Source organism: Lutra lutra, chromosome 4 (assembly GCF_902655055.1).
Source record: "Lutra lutra chromosome 4, mLutLut1.2, whole genome shotgun sequence".
NCBI classification, from domain to species: Eukaryota; Metazoa; Chordata; class Mammalia; order Carnivora; family Mustelidae; genus Lutra; species Lutra lutra.
This window is the reverse complement of record NC_062281.1, coordinates 173,542,658-173,559,378: the sequence shown is the minus strand read 5'-3', so window position 1 is coordinate 173,559,378 and position 16,721 is coordinate 173,542,658. Positions and strand designations below refer to the sequence as shown.

The following is a 16,721-nucleotide window of genomic DNA, read 5'->3' as shown; positions in this document are numbered from 1 at the left end:
CCAGCATCCACTGATACATGTTCTGTCACATTGTTTAGTTTGCATTTTCTAGAGTATCTCTGCACGATTTTGACATCATTTTATCAGTTTCAGTTACAGCCCTTTCAGCCACTGGGGTCATATTCCTAATTGACCATTTAGGTCAATTCCTAAATCAAGAGATTACAAACAACCAGCCAAAAGGTGGTTCAATCTAAAAGGAAGGCTTGGGCTGGCTGATAGAGTATTAATTCATTGCCAACATTTTTTAAAAGATCTAACTTGAAAAATTTCTGGCACTACTGGACCTAAGTTTCTGCTTGAAAACAATCTGCAAGAGAGCTCTATTTTACCACAATTCCCACCCTTCCCAATGATCTCCCCAGCTGACTAGAAAATGTTAATATTGTTGTGATTTTCTTGTACAGTAGAGGAGAAAATAACCTTTAACCCATGTTTCTCAAATTTTATCTGCCATGCCCCTGTAGGCCACTGTTGATCCTTATAGCTATACAATTCCACCCCCTTACCCCACAAAGGCCTTGTTCTTACTATCTTCTTTATCTCTGCCTAGAACACCCTCTTAAAATGGGAAGCCATCAAGGCCTGATTTATATGTTACCTCAAGAGATTTCCAACATGTTTTTCTGGAAATAATCAGGGCCTTAGTTCTGGAGACACCTGGATTCCAAACATGTCTGGCTTGAGTCCCATCTTTGTACTCTTAATACCAGATTTTCAAGGTTACCTGGTAAACAGACTAAGGGTTGGGGAAGAGCACTATCCTTAAGTCTAACTGGGGAAGATACTGATCATCCTTAGGAGAACCGAAAAAGTGCTCAATTTGCACAATTTCATTCACTGCCCCGGAATGATGCTAAGCTTTAGAACTACAATTTAGCCAATAGTTCTTGTAATGTTCATTGACTTGTAAGCAAATGATTTCAACATCTCATTACTAATGCTGTTGCAGAGCTCTATCCAGACCTAGGGAGCTGGGACAGACTGCTGAGCACTAGGAAGGCTCTGAAGTGACCTTTGTGCTGGACCTCCAAATACTGTTTTTTTTTTTTTTTAAGATTTTATTTATTTATTGGACAGAAATCACAAGTAGGCAGAGAGGCAGGCAGAGAGAGGGGGAAGCAGGCTCCCTGCTGAGCAGAGAGCCCGATGCGGGGCTCGATCCCAGGACCCTGAGATCATGACCTGAGCCGAAGGCAGAGGCTTAACCCACTGAGCCACCCAGGCGCCCCGAAATACTGTTTTTGTTAGGGCATTTTGGAAGCTGGAATAGCACCTGTAAAAAAAAAACTGGGAAATCCTGAAAATAATAAAAGTATAGTAGGAACAAAAAAGAGGGCATGGGCAGGTTGGCTGGAAACAAGCCAAACCATTTACACATTGAATTTCAGGCACATGGGTTGTTGGCTATTATTCCATTATCCGTAGGCAGCTGAGTAAAGAACTGTGATACCACATTTGGAGAGAGTTTGGGTTTTCCGTCTTTAGCCCCAGTACAACTTGGAATTTGACTGTAGAGGGTGGGTCAGTCAGAGAAAAATTCAGGAATCTGCTGAGGCCAAACTTCTTGCAGAGCTCCCTCAGCCCCTTCCAAAGAGGGACTCAGGGTGGTAATATGGGGGGGGGGGGTGTAAATAATTTAGCCAAATTACCATTTCTTCTGGGTACGAGGCACGGTAGTCCAGGAGTTAAAATGGGTACTGTGCCAGACTTCCTGGTTTTGAATCCCTGCTCATACCACTCAATAGTGATGGGAGAAGTAACTTTTGACTTAAGTGTCCTCAGATGCAAATGGGAATGACAAATAGTACTAATCTTCATAAGCAGTTACGAGGGTTAAGCTAGTAGATGGGAAAGCCCACCGTTGGCGCTCAAAGAACTACTACTGATATGAAGTTTTCATTTGAATACGGAAAATGAGGCCCGGGGAGAGAAAAGAATGCCGGGTCACACAGCAAATTAGCAATGAGGCTAGGACTGGAATTCATTCCCAGCCCAATATTCTATCCCTTGTAGGGGCGTGCAGGAGAGAACAGCCAGTCGCAGGGCTTTGGACCCGAATCATAAGTTACGAATGATAGGAACGAGATGAACTCGAGCATTTGTGCAGAATGACTAGCTCCTTTCAGACCTCCTGTGGGTATCCGGCTCTCAGAACTAAAGTCCTTTCTATTGCACCTTGGGAGTTGGGGGCGGGGGTGTCAGCCCCGATGCATGCCGGGAGGTGTAGTCCTTTCCCTCCCCCGCTTTCCTAACTCACCCGCCTGAGAGGCCGCCTTCGCTTCATCTTTCCCAGCAAGCCCCGCGAGAGCGCCGGCTATTGATTGGCTGCAGCAGGAGCAGGCGGCTCGGCCGGCAGCGGTTACCCAGGGTTTCCGGTGCGAGGCCAGAGCGGGCGAAGCTGTAGGGAGGTTGGTGGTGAGGTGCGTGTCCCGAAGGGTGGGCGGACGAGGTGACCAGAAGGTCTGTGGGCCTGAACGCTCTCGGCCAGTGGGGAGAATCACGGCGATTCCGCGCAAGGGCGCGGGACGGGGTGGGGGGAGCGGGGCGGGGGTGGGGGGCAGAGCTGGGGCCTGTGCGCATGCGCGGGCGGGCGGTGCGCGCGGCTGGAGGGCGCGCGGGGCGTGGGTGGCAGCGCGCGCGGTTTGGGGGGGGCCCACGTGGGGCCTGGGGGCCGGGGGAGGGATGAAAATCGAGCGTCTCGCCACGTCAGTCTCCGTCCCTGAGCCTATCCCGCGCTCTGCCTGTGGTGAGGGGGCCTTGTAGTGCCGGGAAGCGGCTTGGAGAAAAGGGAGGCCTTGCCTGCCCCGCTTCTGGAGCGGCGCCCGAAAACCTGCCTGGGCGCGCCGTTCTTCCCTGACCCGCCAGAGACAGAACCGTTGTTGGCTCCCTCCGGTGAAGGCCGGCCAGTGTGTTCTGAGAAGCTCTGTGCACCCGGTATTGGGATTTCGGCTCCAAGCTGTGAAGAATTTCGAAGTCCGGAAAATAGCGAGTGTGCTTGTGTCTCTATAGGACCTGCTCCCAGCCTAGCGTTGCGGACCACAATGAAGAACCAAGACAAAAAGAATGGGACTGCCAAGCAGTCGGGCAACTCTTCCAACCCAAAAAGCAACCCGGGGCAAGCGGAAGCAGGACCAGAGGGAACCCAGGGGCAGCCCAGCCAGCCGGCTCCTGCCACAGAAGCCGAAGGTTCCTCCAGCCAGGCTCCGGGGAAGACTGAGGGTGTGTGCCAGCTCTGCTTTCCAGCGGGCAGGGGGAGGAGTTTGCGGTGTGCCTGGGTGGCTTCTGGAGTTAGAGGCTTCTGCCGCTGTTTACCAAGGAAGGAGGAACCGTAGGATGAGAGGAGGACCGCGCTGAGTGTGTGCCACCCCTCGATCCCCGTTTCCCGGGGTGGGGGGGTGTTGATAGGGCCGCCCATTCTAAGCACAGGAAGGAAGTCTTGAAGGAAAGCTCTTACCGGGTAAAATGAGGTGGCAGTCAAATGAGACACTCAACTTGCCAGCCCAGGTTAGAAAGCCTCATTCACCAATGGGTAATTGCTCTTCACATCAGAGGCTTTCCTGGAACTTTTTTAATAGCCAGGAATGATTTTTGCGGGGAGGAGGAGGGGATGGGCTAGATGTTGAACTGCAGGTACAAGCCATCCCTATGTGCTGGATGCTTTATTTCCTTGATATCTTTCACACACACGACAGAAGTGGTGGGCAGTCATGGAAAATAATTATATCATTTTTATAGGTGAATGAACTGAGGCTTCAAGAAGGTAGGCAGCATTTAACCCGAACAAGTAAGTTCGGGCCTGGAAAATCCCAGCCAATGGAATAACCATCTTGTTTCTCCTTCTGCCCCTCATCCTGCCCTGCTGTAGGAGCACAGGCCAAAACTGCTCAGTCTGGGGCTCTCCGTGATGTCTCTGAGGAGCTGAGCCGCCAGTTGGAAGACATTCTGAGTACATACTGTGTGGACAACAATCAGGGGGGCCCAGGTGAGGATGGGGCACAGGGTGAGCCTGCTGAGCCCGAAGATGCAGACAAATCCCGGACCTATGCTTCACGAAATGGGGAGCCTGAGCCAGAGACCCCGGTAGTCAATGGTGAGAAGGAGACCTCCAAGGGGGAGCCGGGCACAGATGAGATCCGGGCAAGTGACGAGGTTGGAGACCGAGATCACCGAAGGCCTCAGGAGAAGAAGAAAGCCAAGGGTCTGGGTGAGCAGAGGGCAGCTACTGGCAAGGCTGGTGAGGCAGGGGAGTTTGGACCTGACATTCCTTGGGCTAACCTGCTCTGCCAGGATTCAGAGGAAACTACTCTTCAGAGCAGCAAGTCACATTAGTTTGGTCCAAGCCAGGGTTATGGGCTCAGAGAATGTAGGTTGTTCACTGCACAGCGGCTTCTGGCCTTGGGAGTAGATGGGAACCGGAATCTAGCCTGGTCCATCTTTGAAAAAATGGAGAGCAGGGGGCCTAAGTGGGCTCCTGTGTCAGCCAGCACTTTTTTTAACCTGCTCTGTGAACTTGGGAAAGACCTTTCTCCTTTCTGGTCCTTAGTTTTCACTTCTCTACAGTTAGATTTGGACTAGACCGGGGTTGAAGACTCAAGCCAAATTAGGCAGGGGACCCTATATGGACAAGACGTGGCCTTCTTCATCCAAAGGGGTGATTGCCATCTGGTCCCAGCATGCTGATAGCATGTAACACTACAGGCTAAGTGTAGCCAGCCTTTTTTTTTTTCCCCCTTTCTTTCTTTTATGCAGAGTTACATAAAATCTCTCTGGATTTTTAACAGTTGGCAACTAACATGCTAGGAGCCAAACAGACCTACGTGTGGGGTTGGATCTGGCCTGTGTGCTGGTGCTTGCAATCTCCACACTGATCTTTCGAGCCTCTTGGTGTTGACACTTCAGGAGCTTGGTGCTGTACTATGTATAGCAGCCCTCCAGGGAGACAGAAGGAAGAGCCCTTGACTAAGGCACAGATAGAGAAAGTTATTGGGGGTGGGGGAGAGCCGTGGTGTGAATGTTAAAGAATCAAAGTTAAGTGATATTATACCCATGTCTTAGTCGTTATTTCCGCACCCTTTGCTGGTCATTCTAATTGGAAGAGGGTTTTGTGTGTGTTTGTTTTTTTTTGTTTCTTAATCTTGGGATCAAATATTGGAAGGTTTAGTCATTTTAAAGTTCAGTGGTTGGGAGAGAACAAATAAATAAAGTTCACTGTTTGGCTCCCTCTCTTGACAAGAGTTTAGTCGTTCCCAGCAAGACCTGTTCCTTTTTTGCATCTGTCCTCTTTCAGAAGGGCCTTCCTTGCATCGACACAGTAGCACTTAATTGGCCAATGGGATGTCTTTTTTTCCCCAGCTGGTAGAGCAGGCAGTTTTTTTCACCTACCCCCAGTGTTCACCACGGAGTGTCCACATAGCCTGAGTCATTTGTCTGTCAAGGGTTTGTTGAGCACGTCCTCTGCAGTGGGCACTAGGGACAGTACTGGGAGGCACTGGGGCCACAGCAGTAGGCAGAAGTGAGTTGGCGGCCACTCTCATGAAGCACATGGTTTGACAGGATGACAGCCAGTTCAACAAACAAGATCAAGTATAGTGGTGGAGGGCTGCCTCAGGCCCTAAGAGTGTGGGCCGAGGCCTGGGGAGATTCCCCAGAGAAGGGGGTACATGCTTTTGCTCCCTGTGCTTTGCAGGGAAGGAGATCACCTTGCTGATGCAGACATTGAACACGCTGAGCACCCCAGAGGAGAAGCTGGCAGCTCTCTGCAAGAAGTATGCTGAACTGGTCAGTTCTCCCCCTTCTCCTTGCACCCGCCCTGCCTCGGAAAGTCAGCAGGCCACCTGGCATGGGGTTGAGGGTGCAGGGGCAGGTGGGTGGCTTACTTACTATTCAGCCTCTCTCTCAGCCTTTTCCCTGTCTGTCACTTGGGGAGTCAGGTCCCAGCTGGCCTCTTCCAGGCCGACTATAAAAAGAGATCCTTCACATTCCAGTGGTAGAACCCTGCTCCTGGCCCCAGTCCCAGATACCACGTCATCTCACACCTGTGTGCTTCAGTGTGCATCTCCCCAAAACGTGGAAATGCACAGCGCCGTCCTCATACTTATGATTGGTGCTGATCACGTGATACTCTCTAACACACACCTCTCCCCGGTTTTTTAAAGTGTCAGGGTCTAGAGGAAGTCCTTTTAATGCATTGGGTCCTTACAACATTTTTTCCTTTTACTCCAAAATAGTCTTTATCTTACTGCTAACTTTTTTCTCATGACATTGAGAAAACCTGGGTCCAGCCAGGTTCCTCCCTTGTCAGGTTGCCATCAGAATTTGAATGAATGTGTTTCTCCACTGAGGGTCATTTCCTGACTACTTATTTTTAACTTCTTTCACTCCATTCACGTGTATTAGCTGGAGTTCTCCTATAGGGAATTTTTCTCATTTGTAAAATTGGGGAAATCATACCTGCCTGATGGGGTTATTATAATGATTAAATAAGGGACAGGATGTGAAAAAGATACCACCCCTTCAGAATGAGCCAGGGAAAGACTGATGAAGAGAGGAGGAGCTAAGTCGCCAGAGTGATACTCTCCAGTAGATGATGAGGTAGGGGCCTGAGCCGGAGGATGGGCTGTGGTAGGAAGCACGGCCGGGTCCTGGTGACTGCAGGAGAGGGCAGGTGGAGGTAGTTGGGCAGAGGCGGGGCTTGTGCCCCTGTGCCTCTGGTTGCTTCCATTCTCAGGGAAATGAGAAAGATAGTTGTTGCTGGAAGAGAGGAGAGTTGAGGTGGCGGAGGACAAGGACAAAATAGTTCTCTGGAAGAGGAGTGTGACTAGCATAAGGAATATAGTTGGGCCACGTGGCTGACAAGGGTCTGCCCCAGAGGGGTGGTCATGAGCTTAAAGTGAGATGCTTCAGGCAAGTCTGCTTCAGTGCTGGCGCAGAGGAATCATAAGGCTGGTATATCAGGGTTGGAGTTTTGTTGGTAGAAAGGGGCATAAGAAAGGGGCAAGAGAGCTAAGGGTGTAAGAAATCTAAGACAGATAAGAAGATCAGTGATTATTTAAAAGAGAGTTTAAGGAAAGCAAAAGGATGGTTGGTCATTGGGCTGGAGGTCCAGTATGGTAGACTTTCTGGGACCACAGATAATGGAGGGAAGAAGCGAGAATGACAGTTGATAGTGGTCCTGCCCTGGGATGAGATAATGGAGGTGTGTGTCCTTCTGGGTAATGACAAAATCTGGGTCTGACTGTCCAGGATATTTGTAACCACTAGTCCGCTGAAATGTATGTGGGTAGTCTGGATTTGGATGTGCTCTGAGCCTAAGGTGCACATTGGATTTCAGATATCTAAGGAAAGGGAAAGAATAAAATACTCAAAAGTTTTTACATTGATTTCAGATGGAATATTATAATATTCAGATATTAGATTAAGTAAATATTTTACTAGTGTCAATTTCATCTACTTTCTACCTTTTTAATGTGGCCTCTGGAAGAGCTGTCATTACATCATCGAGTAGCACTGTATCCATGTTGAATGGGCTTGCAGGAGGGTAGCTGAGCTGGAGGAGAGGGCAGGGTCTGAGGAGAAGTCTAAGATCTAACCGTAATGAAAAAGGCCAGAATGTTAACAGCACTCACACCGAGGAGAGAATTGATGCTGAGTCCCGGAGCAGCGAGTGGGAGTGATGGGGGTCTGTTGAGTACAAGAAGGGGGGGTAGGGGGTCTCCGCGTAGGGCATGAGTGTCCCAAGAGTTGAGAGCCCTGCAGACTTTGTCTCTGGAGTCCGAGCACAGAGAAGCTGGGGCCTGCAGCCTCTGCACCCCTGCCTGTCCCAAGTGCCCATTTCTGTATCCTTGCACTGGGGCCCTTGGGGTTATCAGAGAAGTGTGTAAAGCACCCGCATGGTGTCCAGTGGGGGCTGTCGACAGCTGGAGTTGGGAGAGGGCAAGGGTCCCTGAGGAAGAGTGCGGCGCAGCACTTACTTGAGTCCCCGTCCTCAGCTGGAGGAGCATCGGAACTCGCAGAAGCAGATGAAGCTGCTGCAGAAGAAGCAGAGCCAGCTGGTGCAGGAGAAGGACCACCTGCGCGGGGAGCACAGCAAGGCCGTGCTGGCCCGTAGCAAGTTGGAGAGCCTGTGTCGTGAGCTGCAGCGCCACAACCGCTCCCTCAAGGTGGGCTGGCTCCTGCCACGCGGCTTCCCTTGACTTCCACTTTTCTTTGGTGGGCTTTTGGCAGAGATGTAGATGTCCCCAGGATCACCCTACCTTGGAGGCAACTGCTTGTTACCACTTGCCCCATACTTACTTCAGGTAAGGTGAGGACTGAGGTGCAAAGGGAGCCCCGGAGGCAGGGCTTCCGCATTGTTCAGAAAGCGGGTGGGTGGCTCCTCTCCCGGCCCTGGTCTGGAATGCTGGGTCTTTTCTCTTCTCCTGGGTGGGGGTCAGTTTGGTTAATGCCCAGTCACTGCTATGACCTCTGGATCCTTTATTTTCTACATATTTGGGTCAACAAATATATGGTATTTTGCCACGCATTTTGCTCATTTTTAGTTGGTCTTTGACAAATTTCAACTTTACCATAAACAAGGTATGAGGGATTCAAAGGTGACAAAAGTATAGCAAATCCAAAGTGACAGTTAGTTGCCCCCCCTCCTCAATCCCAGTGTCCAGCAGAAACCAGTAGAAGTACACCTTCTTACACGTGAGTTAAGTGCAGCCTACAGACTTAACTGTGTCTGTCCGTGATTCTCCACAGGGTCCTCTAAACGGAACCGCCGTCTGTGTATCGTTTCACATCCTGTCCCGGCTTCTCACTCCCAGAATGCCTAGCTGTCTTTCCCCTCAGTTTAGTTAGGGCTGTCTCATTCTGTTTGACAGCATCGTTGATTTCACATACCTTACTTTATCAGCGCCCTAGTGAAGGAATTGCTGGGTGGTTTCTAAGTTTACACTCCTGCATCCATAGAGCTACAGTGGAAGTTCTCCTGTATATCCCCAGCTCAGTGTACACAAGGTACCCAGAGGATAAACCTCAGAAGTGAAATTTACGTTGTAAATTTTCATAGATTGTGCCACATTGCTTTCCCACCAGTAGTGTCTGCATGCCTAATCCTGCATAGTCTTACCGACCTGGCCGCTACTGAATTTTAACTAGTTGGGAGTGGAGGGGGAGAGGTGAGAAATGAAAGCACAGAAACAAGACTGCTTAACCTGAAGTCTGAACGAATGGGCTTGGGGAGATCCAGGTTCCTCTAGAATGGCACTTAAGCATACGTCTGCATCTTTCTAGGGAGAGAATCTCTCCCTGGTAGACACGGGCTCCGTTGGGGGCCCGTATTGCGTGACATCTTGGAACCTGGCTGCTCCTCACTCTGAGAGCAGGGAGGGTTGTCGGTACAGACCCTGGCTGACTGGGGAGCTGCAGGTGATGAAGCCAGGGCTGACTTCTCTGCCCAGGAAGAAGGCGTGCAGCGGGCCCGGGAGGAAGAGGAGAAGCGCAAGGAGGTGACCTCACACTTCCAGGTGACGCTGAATGACATTCAGCTGCAGATGGAACAGCACAACGAACGCAACTCCAAGCTGCGCCAGGAGAACATGGAGCTGGCGGAGAGGCTCAAGAAGCTGATCGAGCAGTACGAGCTGCGGGAGGAGGTGAGGGGCCGCTCCGGCCAGCACTCGCTCCGGCCACCTCTCCTTTGCTCTCCAGAACGTAGGTGAAGTCTCCACGCGCCTTTTCTCAGCTGCTTTGACCTTTGAAGCCACCCTGAGTCCACCACCTCCTCCCCATTCCTTCTGGCTCCCAGGGCCCCTCCAGCAGTCAGGACTGCCTTGAAATCCGCACATCTAGTCTTGGTCTCTAGGTGGGGCAGATCTTCGCTGATGGGGCTAAGTTGTTGTGTTGGTGCAGGTGTCGTTTTTGTCCTTTCTTCCCATTTACAAGGGAGTTGGGCTCCAAAAGTGAGGGTTGTTAGTCCCGCAGAGTGATCTACTGGGGTCGGAGGTTTGAGTGTATTTATTACTTGGCTTTCTGGGAGCCGATTTCATCCCTTTGCACACCCAGGACTGACTGGAGAGAAACAAGGTGAGGTTGGGAAGTAGACCTTCCAGAGATGTGGGGCCCACGTGCTGTGGAACACGCGGAGTCCAGCATGTCAGAATGAGATGGGAGGCTGGGTAGGGGACCCGGGTCTCTGCAGATGGGTCGTCCCTGCAGCCCCCAGACCTCCCTGCAAAAGGGAGCTGCTGACAGGTGGCCCTCCCACCATGCTTTGCTGCAGCATATCGACAAAGTCTTCAAACACAAGGACCTGCAGCAGCAGCTGGTGGACGCCAAGCTCCAGCAGGCCCAGGAGATGCTGAAGGAGGCAGAGGAGAGGCACCAGCGGGAGAAGGATTTTGTGAGGCTCGGGCCCTGAGGGTGGGGCGTCTGGGAAGAGGTGGGTTGGGTTCTGGCACAGCTCATAGTCAGGTTTGTCAGGGAGGGGTTGGTTCCTGGCCGGACCAGGGTGCTGCTTCAGTCAGAGCAGCATGCTTCAGTGGGTCCTGGGGCATACGCTAAAAAAGGCCAAACAGCCCCTCAGGGGCTTCTGACAGGATCTGGGGTCCTGTCTTGGAAATAGCTCCTCAAAGAGGCAGTGGAGTCCCAGAGGATGTGCGAGCTGATGAAGCAGCAGGAGACCCACCTGAAGCAGCAGGTGAGACAGAGTGGGTCCTGACCCTGTGCCTCTGAGGTCCGCTTGCTGGGCCCCATCCTGGGGGAGGGAAATGGGGACCCTCATTCTAGGACCACCTTGACTGCTGTGTGACCTTGCTGAGCCTTTGTTCTCTCTGGACCCGCCCAGCTGCTGTGGTGGTGACCAGGTGGCTAGGTGAGCTTGAAGGACTTTGTTCCTAGTTGCAAGTGTCGTGCAGCTTTTGAGGAGGCAGGGATGGAACGGCTGTTTTTTAATTACATTAATTGTACTTAATTTTAGAAGAAAAGTTTGAAAACACAGAGGCAAAATATAAGTCATCCCAAATCCTGCTTTCTAAGCTTAGCATTTTGGATTCTGTCCTTCCAACAACATAGTTACTGTTTTGTTTTAAAGAATAATGGTATCTCGGGCGCCTGGGTGGCTCAGTCAGTTAAGCGTCTGCCTTTGGCCCAGGTCATGATCCCAGGGTCCTGGGAACGAGCCCCGAGTCAGGCTCCCTGCTGAACAGGAAGCCTGCTTCTCCCTCTCCCTCTGCCTCCTACTCCCGTGTTTGTGCTCTCTCACTCTCCTTGTGAAATACATATAATTTTTTAAAAAAAGAAAAAAAAACAAAACAAAAAAGAAAAATGGCATCTCAATAGAATTGTTGGGTCAGAGGTCCATGGATGGGTCTGACTGTGCTAACCAGAAGTGCCCTCCAGAGAGGCCTAATCTTATCTCTGGGCTTCTTCCTCACCCAGCTGGCCCTGTACACAGAGAAGTTTGAGGAATTCCAGAACACTCTTTCCAAAAGCAGTGAGGTGTTCACAACATTCAAACAGGAGATGGAGAAGGTAACAGTGTCCAGGCTGGGTGTGGCTGCAGGGGAAGATCCCGCCCCTGGGGTGCTTCCTAGGGAGCTGTTTCCACGAACTGTGGTTGATACCAAGGATGGCCTGTAAGGAGGGATCAGAGCCTCACCCCGCCTCTGAAGGAAGCATCACTGACCTGTGCGTCCTCCAGGTTGTCCTAGAGAAGGGGCAGCCTTGTCATTCCCTGTTGGTGGTGGTGGCATCTACCTTGCGATGTCCTGCGGTTGCACTGGAGGCACTATAATACCTTGCCCCCTTGGGACTGCTCCCCATCTTGGATACACAGATGGTCTGGCCGCCTGACCATTTCCTTTTGTCTGTCCCATAACCCAGATGACTAAGAAGATCAAGAAGCTGGAGAAAGAAACCACCATGTACCGGTCCCGGTGGGAGAGCAGCAACAAGGCCCTGCTTGAGATGGCTGAGGAGGTGGGCTGAATGTGCTCTGCAGCTGGGGGGAGAGATGGCGGACGGGGTTGCAGTTTTTTAATGTTGGGCCCTCCCCTCCACATTCTACCAGTAAGTCATGCAGCTGGCATGAGATGGAGCTGGGACTCGTGTCTATCTGTCCAGGTCCAAAGGCATCGCCATGGGAGATGGTGAGCAAGTGGTAGGTCTGCAGTAGAAGCAAAGAGAACAAATGGGAAATTCAAGAACCAAAAAACCAAGGGGTACCAGTGATGCATACCGTTCATATGCAGAGTAAATTAGGTAATTTGATTTCATGGTCTGAGATACAGAAGAAAGGAATTAATTGCTGGAGTAGCTACTATATACTAGACCCTTCTGACTGTCTTACATAATGCCAGTTCATTGAACTTTCTCAAGATCTGTGAAGTTGATGTCAGCAGTCCCTTTTTTTTTTTTTTTTTTTTTTTTAAGATTTATTTGTCTAGGAGCACCTGGGTGGATTGGTTGGTAAAGCATCTGACTTCTGACATCTGACTTCAGTCTCAGGGTCCTGGGATCGCCCCAAGTTGAGCTCCCCACTCAGCGGGGTGTTTGCTTTTCTCTCTGTCCCTCTCCCCCCACCCCACCCTTGTGCACACGTGCATGCACTCTCAAATAAATAAAACCTTAAAAAAAAAAAGATTTATTTATTTGAGAGAAAGAGACATTGTGTGCAGGCACATGTGTGAGCAGAGGGGAGAGGAGAGACTCTCATGAAGGCTCCTTGCTGAGCACAGAACCTGACGGGCTCCGTCTTGCAACCCTGAGATCCTGACCTGAGCCCAGATCAAGAGTTGGATGCTTAACCAATTGACCCACCCAGGTGCCCTCATAGTCCATTTTAACAGATAAGGAAATAGGCTCCAAAAGCCAGGTCGGACTTAGTGTCATCTGGTGGATAAATGGAGAAATACTTTGTCTTCAAGGCACGCCCTTCTCCACTGCAGCACCCCCTGCCAGCAGCAGGCCTTGGCACACATCATGGCTGTTTCACTAGGAAGGAACCAGCTTTGGGCTCTGATCTGCCCCCGGTGTCATTCAAGTGTGAATGTTTTCTACCACATGACTCTGGCCCCATTTCTTTCCCCAGAAAACACTCCGGGACAAAGAGCTGGAGGGCCTACAGGTGAAAATCCAGCGGCTGGAGAAATTGTGCCGGGCACTGCAGACAGAGCGCAACGACCTGAACAAAAGGGTACAGGACCTGAGTGCTGGTGGCCAGGGCTCCCTCCCTGACAGCGGCCCTGAGCGAAGACCAGAAGCCACAACTGCCTCCAGGGAGCAGGGTTGTGAGGGTCCTGGGGCCCAGTCACCGAGCTCCCCAAGGGTCTCAGAAGCTCCTTGCTGCCCAGGAGCAGCGAGCACAGAAACACCTGGCCAAGTGGGGCCCCAGGAGCCCACCTCCACCACCGCCTAGGGAACCTGGCACGGGGGGCGTGCTGGGAAGGGAGCGAATGGCCCAGCCAGGCCTAGCCCAGGCAGGGCTCCCATCGCTCAGCAGTCCGGTGCTGAGGCCCAGGGTGCTCCGACCTGGCTGACATCTGACACTCTGCAGTTTTGGATTCTGTGGGTCAGTTTTACATACATATGGCATATGTGCAAGGCCTCCTACATTCCTCTCTCTCTGCGGAACATGGGCTTCCACTGGAGGTGGGGGTGTGTACGGGTCAAGTCACTGACTTTTCTCTGAGCTGAAGAGTCTCAAAGAGGAGCTGCCATTTGTAGCTGCTGTCCCAGTGAGCTGGCAGGACAAGTGACTTGAGCCTTCCCCTGCCTGATTGAGGCTCAGACACTACCCCCCCTTCTGCCCTTCAGGGCTTGTGACAAGTGACACACTTGGGCCTTGACTGCGTTTCCCCCATTAGCAGGGCTTGGGCAACTCTGGCTCCCCTAGAGCCTCTGCCCTGGAGGCTCCTTTACTTCTCTCAACCTGGAGAAGGGGGTCCCTGGGCAGGGCCCGCAGAGCTGGGGATCCAACTGCTATCCTGCTCTGGACGGGGGACCTGGAGAAAGTGGCTGTGGGCTGGTACACGGTTAGGGAGCCCTCAGGTGGTGCCAGGACCAGGCCGGCAATGCTTCTCAGTAGCCTTATCATTCACAGGTGCCTCTCTAGCCTGCACAAATGACGAGACCACCCAAAGGATGCTTTCTGAAGGTTTCTGTTTTTTTGTGTTTTTTGTTTGTTTTGCACATGACAGTGTGTGTATTGATCTGAGGAAGGAGGAGGGTTGCTGGCACAGTTGGATTCCAGTGCACCCCAGCCTCACCGCCCCACCTGGTATCTTTGCCACGTTGTTGCTGAGCTTTCCTGTCTGGTGAAATTGGATTGCGGTTAGGAGGAAGGGAAGGGCCTCTGGTGATTTTACCACAAGCTTGCCTGTGTGTTTCAGTCCTGGGAGGCCATTGCTGATGCCCATCACCGCTGTCTATGGAGCAGTTGCTGGGCCCTGTGCCCAACTGTCCCTTTGGCTTAGGAGTCTGTTTCTGCTTCTGACCCCACCTTTAATGTGCAATCCTTGAGATTTGCCCTGGTTCCATTGCCTAAGGAATAAGCTGGAGTATGACCTTGACATCTCACTTCCTGTGTGGGAGCCCCCAGCTCTTGTCTGACACCTGAGGGACAGCGTGAGACTTGACGATTGATGAGCCTCAGAAATCCACAGAATGGCTGACATGTTTGCGTCTGGTGGCCCCCTCACACCCTAGTACTTGGTACTTTGGCCTGAAGGTTCTACTGGTTGCATACTTGCCAGGGTATTCACCAGTCTGTACGGAAGAATTTTCTGGAACAACAGAATGAGGCATGGGTTGGGAAGCTGGGCTCAGCTGGGCTTGAGGTACTACACCCCACCTCTACCTGGGCCTTGGCTTCAGTGTAGCTGAGGGAGCCACGGACCAGGAGGCACAGCATGGGGGAGCTTTTGTTTCTTGCTGAATTTCCTTGAAGCTAGTTCAGTGTCCTGCAGGTCCCTTCATCTTCAACTCCCAGCCGGCTCTCCATGCCTTTCACTTCAGTCCCTCCCATAAACAGGTTCACGAAGAGTGCAAAGGGCTCCTGAACATGTTACAACTTAGACCAGAGATGGCAAATGAACGGCACACCATTGCGCACCGTTGTTCCGCTGGCCCCATGGCAGCTACCATCGATTGGCCTCTGAGTATTTCCCGCTCATCCCTAGTATATCCTGCTCTCCTGTGGAGAAGTGTTTCCCTAAGATCTTGCCCTCCGGAGTGGTCCGCGGACCTGCCTTTTCCTTTCCCAGTAAGGCCTTCCTCGCCCCACCCTCCCAGCCCCTGTGTCAGTCTGAGACGCACAGGAACTGCCAGCCCCGCGCAGGGTTTGCTGGGTTCTGGAAGCGCGGGGAAGAGCAAGCCTCTGCCTGTCTGGCTGAAAGAGCAGGAGGCCTGCAGTGTAGCCCGTGCGATTGCCTTGCTTCAGCTACCTCATAGAGCCCATGGGGTTGAGGGGCTGGCTGTGGGAGCCCAGTGTGGCGGTGTGGGGGGTCCCAACTGTACGGCACAGCCACCCACAGAGAACCGGTCTAGTTACTGTGGGCCTGTAGTGAGCAAGGTGGCCCAGCCAGGCTTCCCAGATCCTGTATCCATGCCCTGGGCAAGTAGAACCTTTGCTTTCAGCTCCAGCCATGTCTAGGTGTCCGGGTCAGCCTACGGATGAGGATCCCATTTTCCCTCTTCCTGTCCCTCTTCTCTCCCTTGACCAAAACACACTAATCACTAGAGCTGCTCTGCTTGTTCTGCTTCCCAAAGTCCGCCCAGGTGCCTGGGCGCTGCCCTCGCCAGCCATGAGCCTGGGCCCCATGCAGGGAAGGTGGCCTAACTGGATGAAGGCCAATGCCTTCCTCTCCAGGGCAGGTCCCATGCACATGACCTCAGTTTTAGGACCAAGAGCTGTGTTGGATTCTTAAGATTGCTCGCGCTTCCTCCAGGGGACCATTGCTGGTGAGGCTCACCGCCCAGAGCCCTTGGCCCTGCTGACCATAATTTGTGTTCTGGACCTTGCCCGGCTGAGAGCCTCACATACACCAGATTCTTGAGCGCTATCGGCTGCACTTCGTTTTAATTTTGTTTTCCATGAGGTTTTTGGACCATGGGCTGAGCTCAGGCACTTTCTGTAAGAGAATGTTCTGTCTGTGAAGATGGTTATTTCCACTCCACCGCTCCCATCACAGTGGCCCTGCTGAGGGCTGACCCAGAGGCCAGTGGAACTGCCCTAGTGGCTGGGGGGGAGGGCCAAAGCCTGCTGAGCTGACTCCAGCTGCCGCCCCAGCCCCCCAGCTCACCCCCAGGTGAGCAGCACAGAGGCAGTCACCCCAGGGACAGCCAGGCACCTGCCTGGGGGAGGGGTGCTACCTTCTGTCCCTGTAACTGCTTCCCATATGGCCCAACCTGGCCACCCAGGTTTGTTTTAAAGCTGTACTGACAGCTTTTTTTTTTCTCCTTTTGGTATTCACAACAGCCAGGGACTTGATTTTGATGTATTTTAAACCACATTAAATAAAGAGTCTGTTGCCTTACTGGTTTCTGTCCTGACCTCTGTGGTCATTTGGTGCTTCTGGATCCATCTAGCCATCACTGACTCATCTGGATCTGCTCCGGAGCCTTTGGCTATGCTGTATCAGGCATCTTCCAGAGTGCCCCCGCCCAGCTGCCAAGTCACACACAAATTCATTGGAACTGCCTAAGCAGAGCCCTTGGCAAAGTTGGCATGATGCTCA

At 52.1% G+C, this 16,721-nt stretch overlaps 1 protein-coding gene across 4 annotated transcripts; it reads left to right on the top strand.

Moving 5' to 3' along the window:
• The first annotated feature begins 2,286 nt into the window (after positions 1 to 2,286).
• Positions 2,287 to 16,520, top strand: TXLNA (taxilin alpha). 4 transcript variants are annotated; one of them, XM_047726492.1, is made up of 11 exons: positions 2,287 to 2,423; positions 3,013 to 3,222; positions 3,869 to 4,207; positions 5,690 to 5,781; positions 7,992 to 8,162; positions 9,447 to 9,641; positions 10,268 to 10,387; positions 10,610 to 10,684; positions 11,425 to 11,517; positions 11,869 to 11,964; positions 13,076 to 16,520. In XM_047726492.1, exons 2-11 carry the CDS (start codon positions 3,045 to 3,047, stop codon positions 13,400 to 13,402), a joined length of 1,686 nt encoding a protein of 561 aa, XP_047582448.1. In that variant the 5' UTR covers positions 2,287 to 2,423; positions 3,013 to 3,044; the 3' UTR covers positions 13,403 to 16,520. The 4 variants fall into 4 exon arrangements, with proteins under 4 accessions (XP_047582448.1, XP_047582447.1, XP_047582446.1 ...); XM_047726490.1 differs by lacking the exon at positions 2,287 to 2,423 and adding an exon at positions 2,650 to 2,749; XM_047726493.1 differs by lacking the exon at positions 2,287 to 2,423 and adding an exon at positions 2,756 to 2,909.
• The last annotated feature ends 201 nt before the right edge of the window (positions 16,521 to 16,721 follow it).

Bases quoted from the DNA above. Each gene is read 5' to 3' on its own strand.
- TXLNA (XM_047726490.1), top strand. From the start codon at position 2,686: ATGAAAATCGAGCGTCTCGCCACGTCAGTCTCCGTCCCTGAGCCTATC. The intron at 2,750-3,012 runs GTGAGGGGGCCT...GTGTCTCTATAG, and splicing joins TATCCCGCGCTCTGCCTGTG to GACCTGCTCCCAGCCTAGCG. The intron at 9,642-10,267 runs GTGAGGGGCCGC...GCTTTGCTGCAG, and splicing joins AGTACGAGCTGCGGGAGGAG to CATATCGACAAAGTCTTCAA.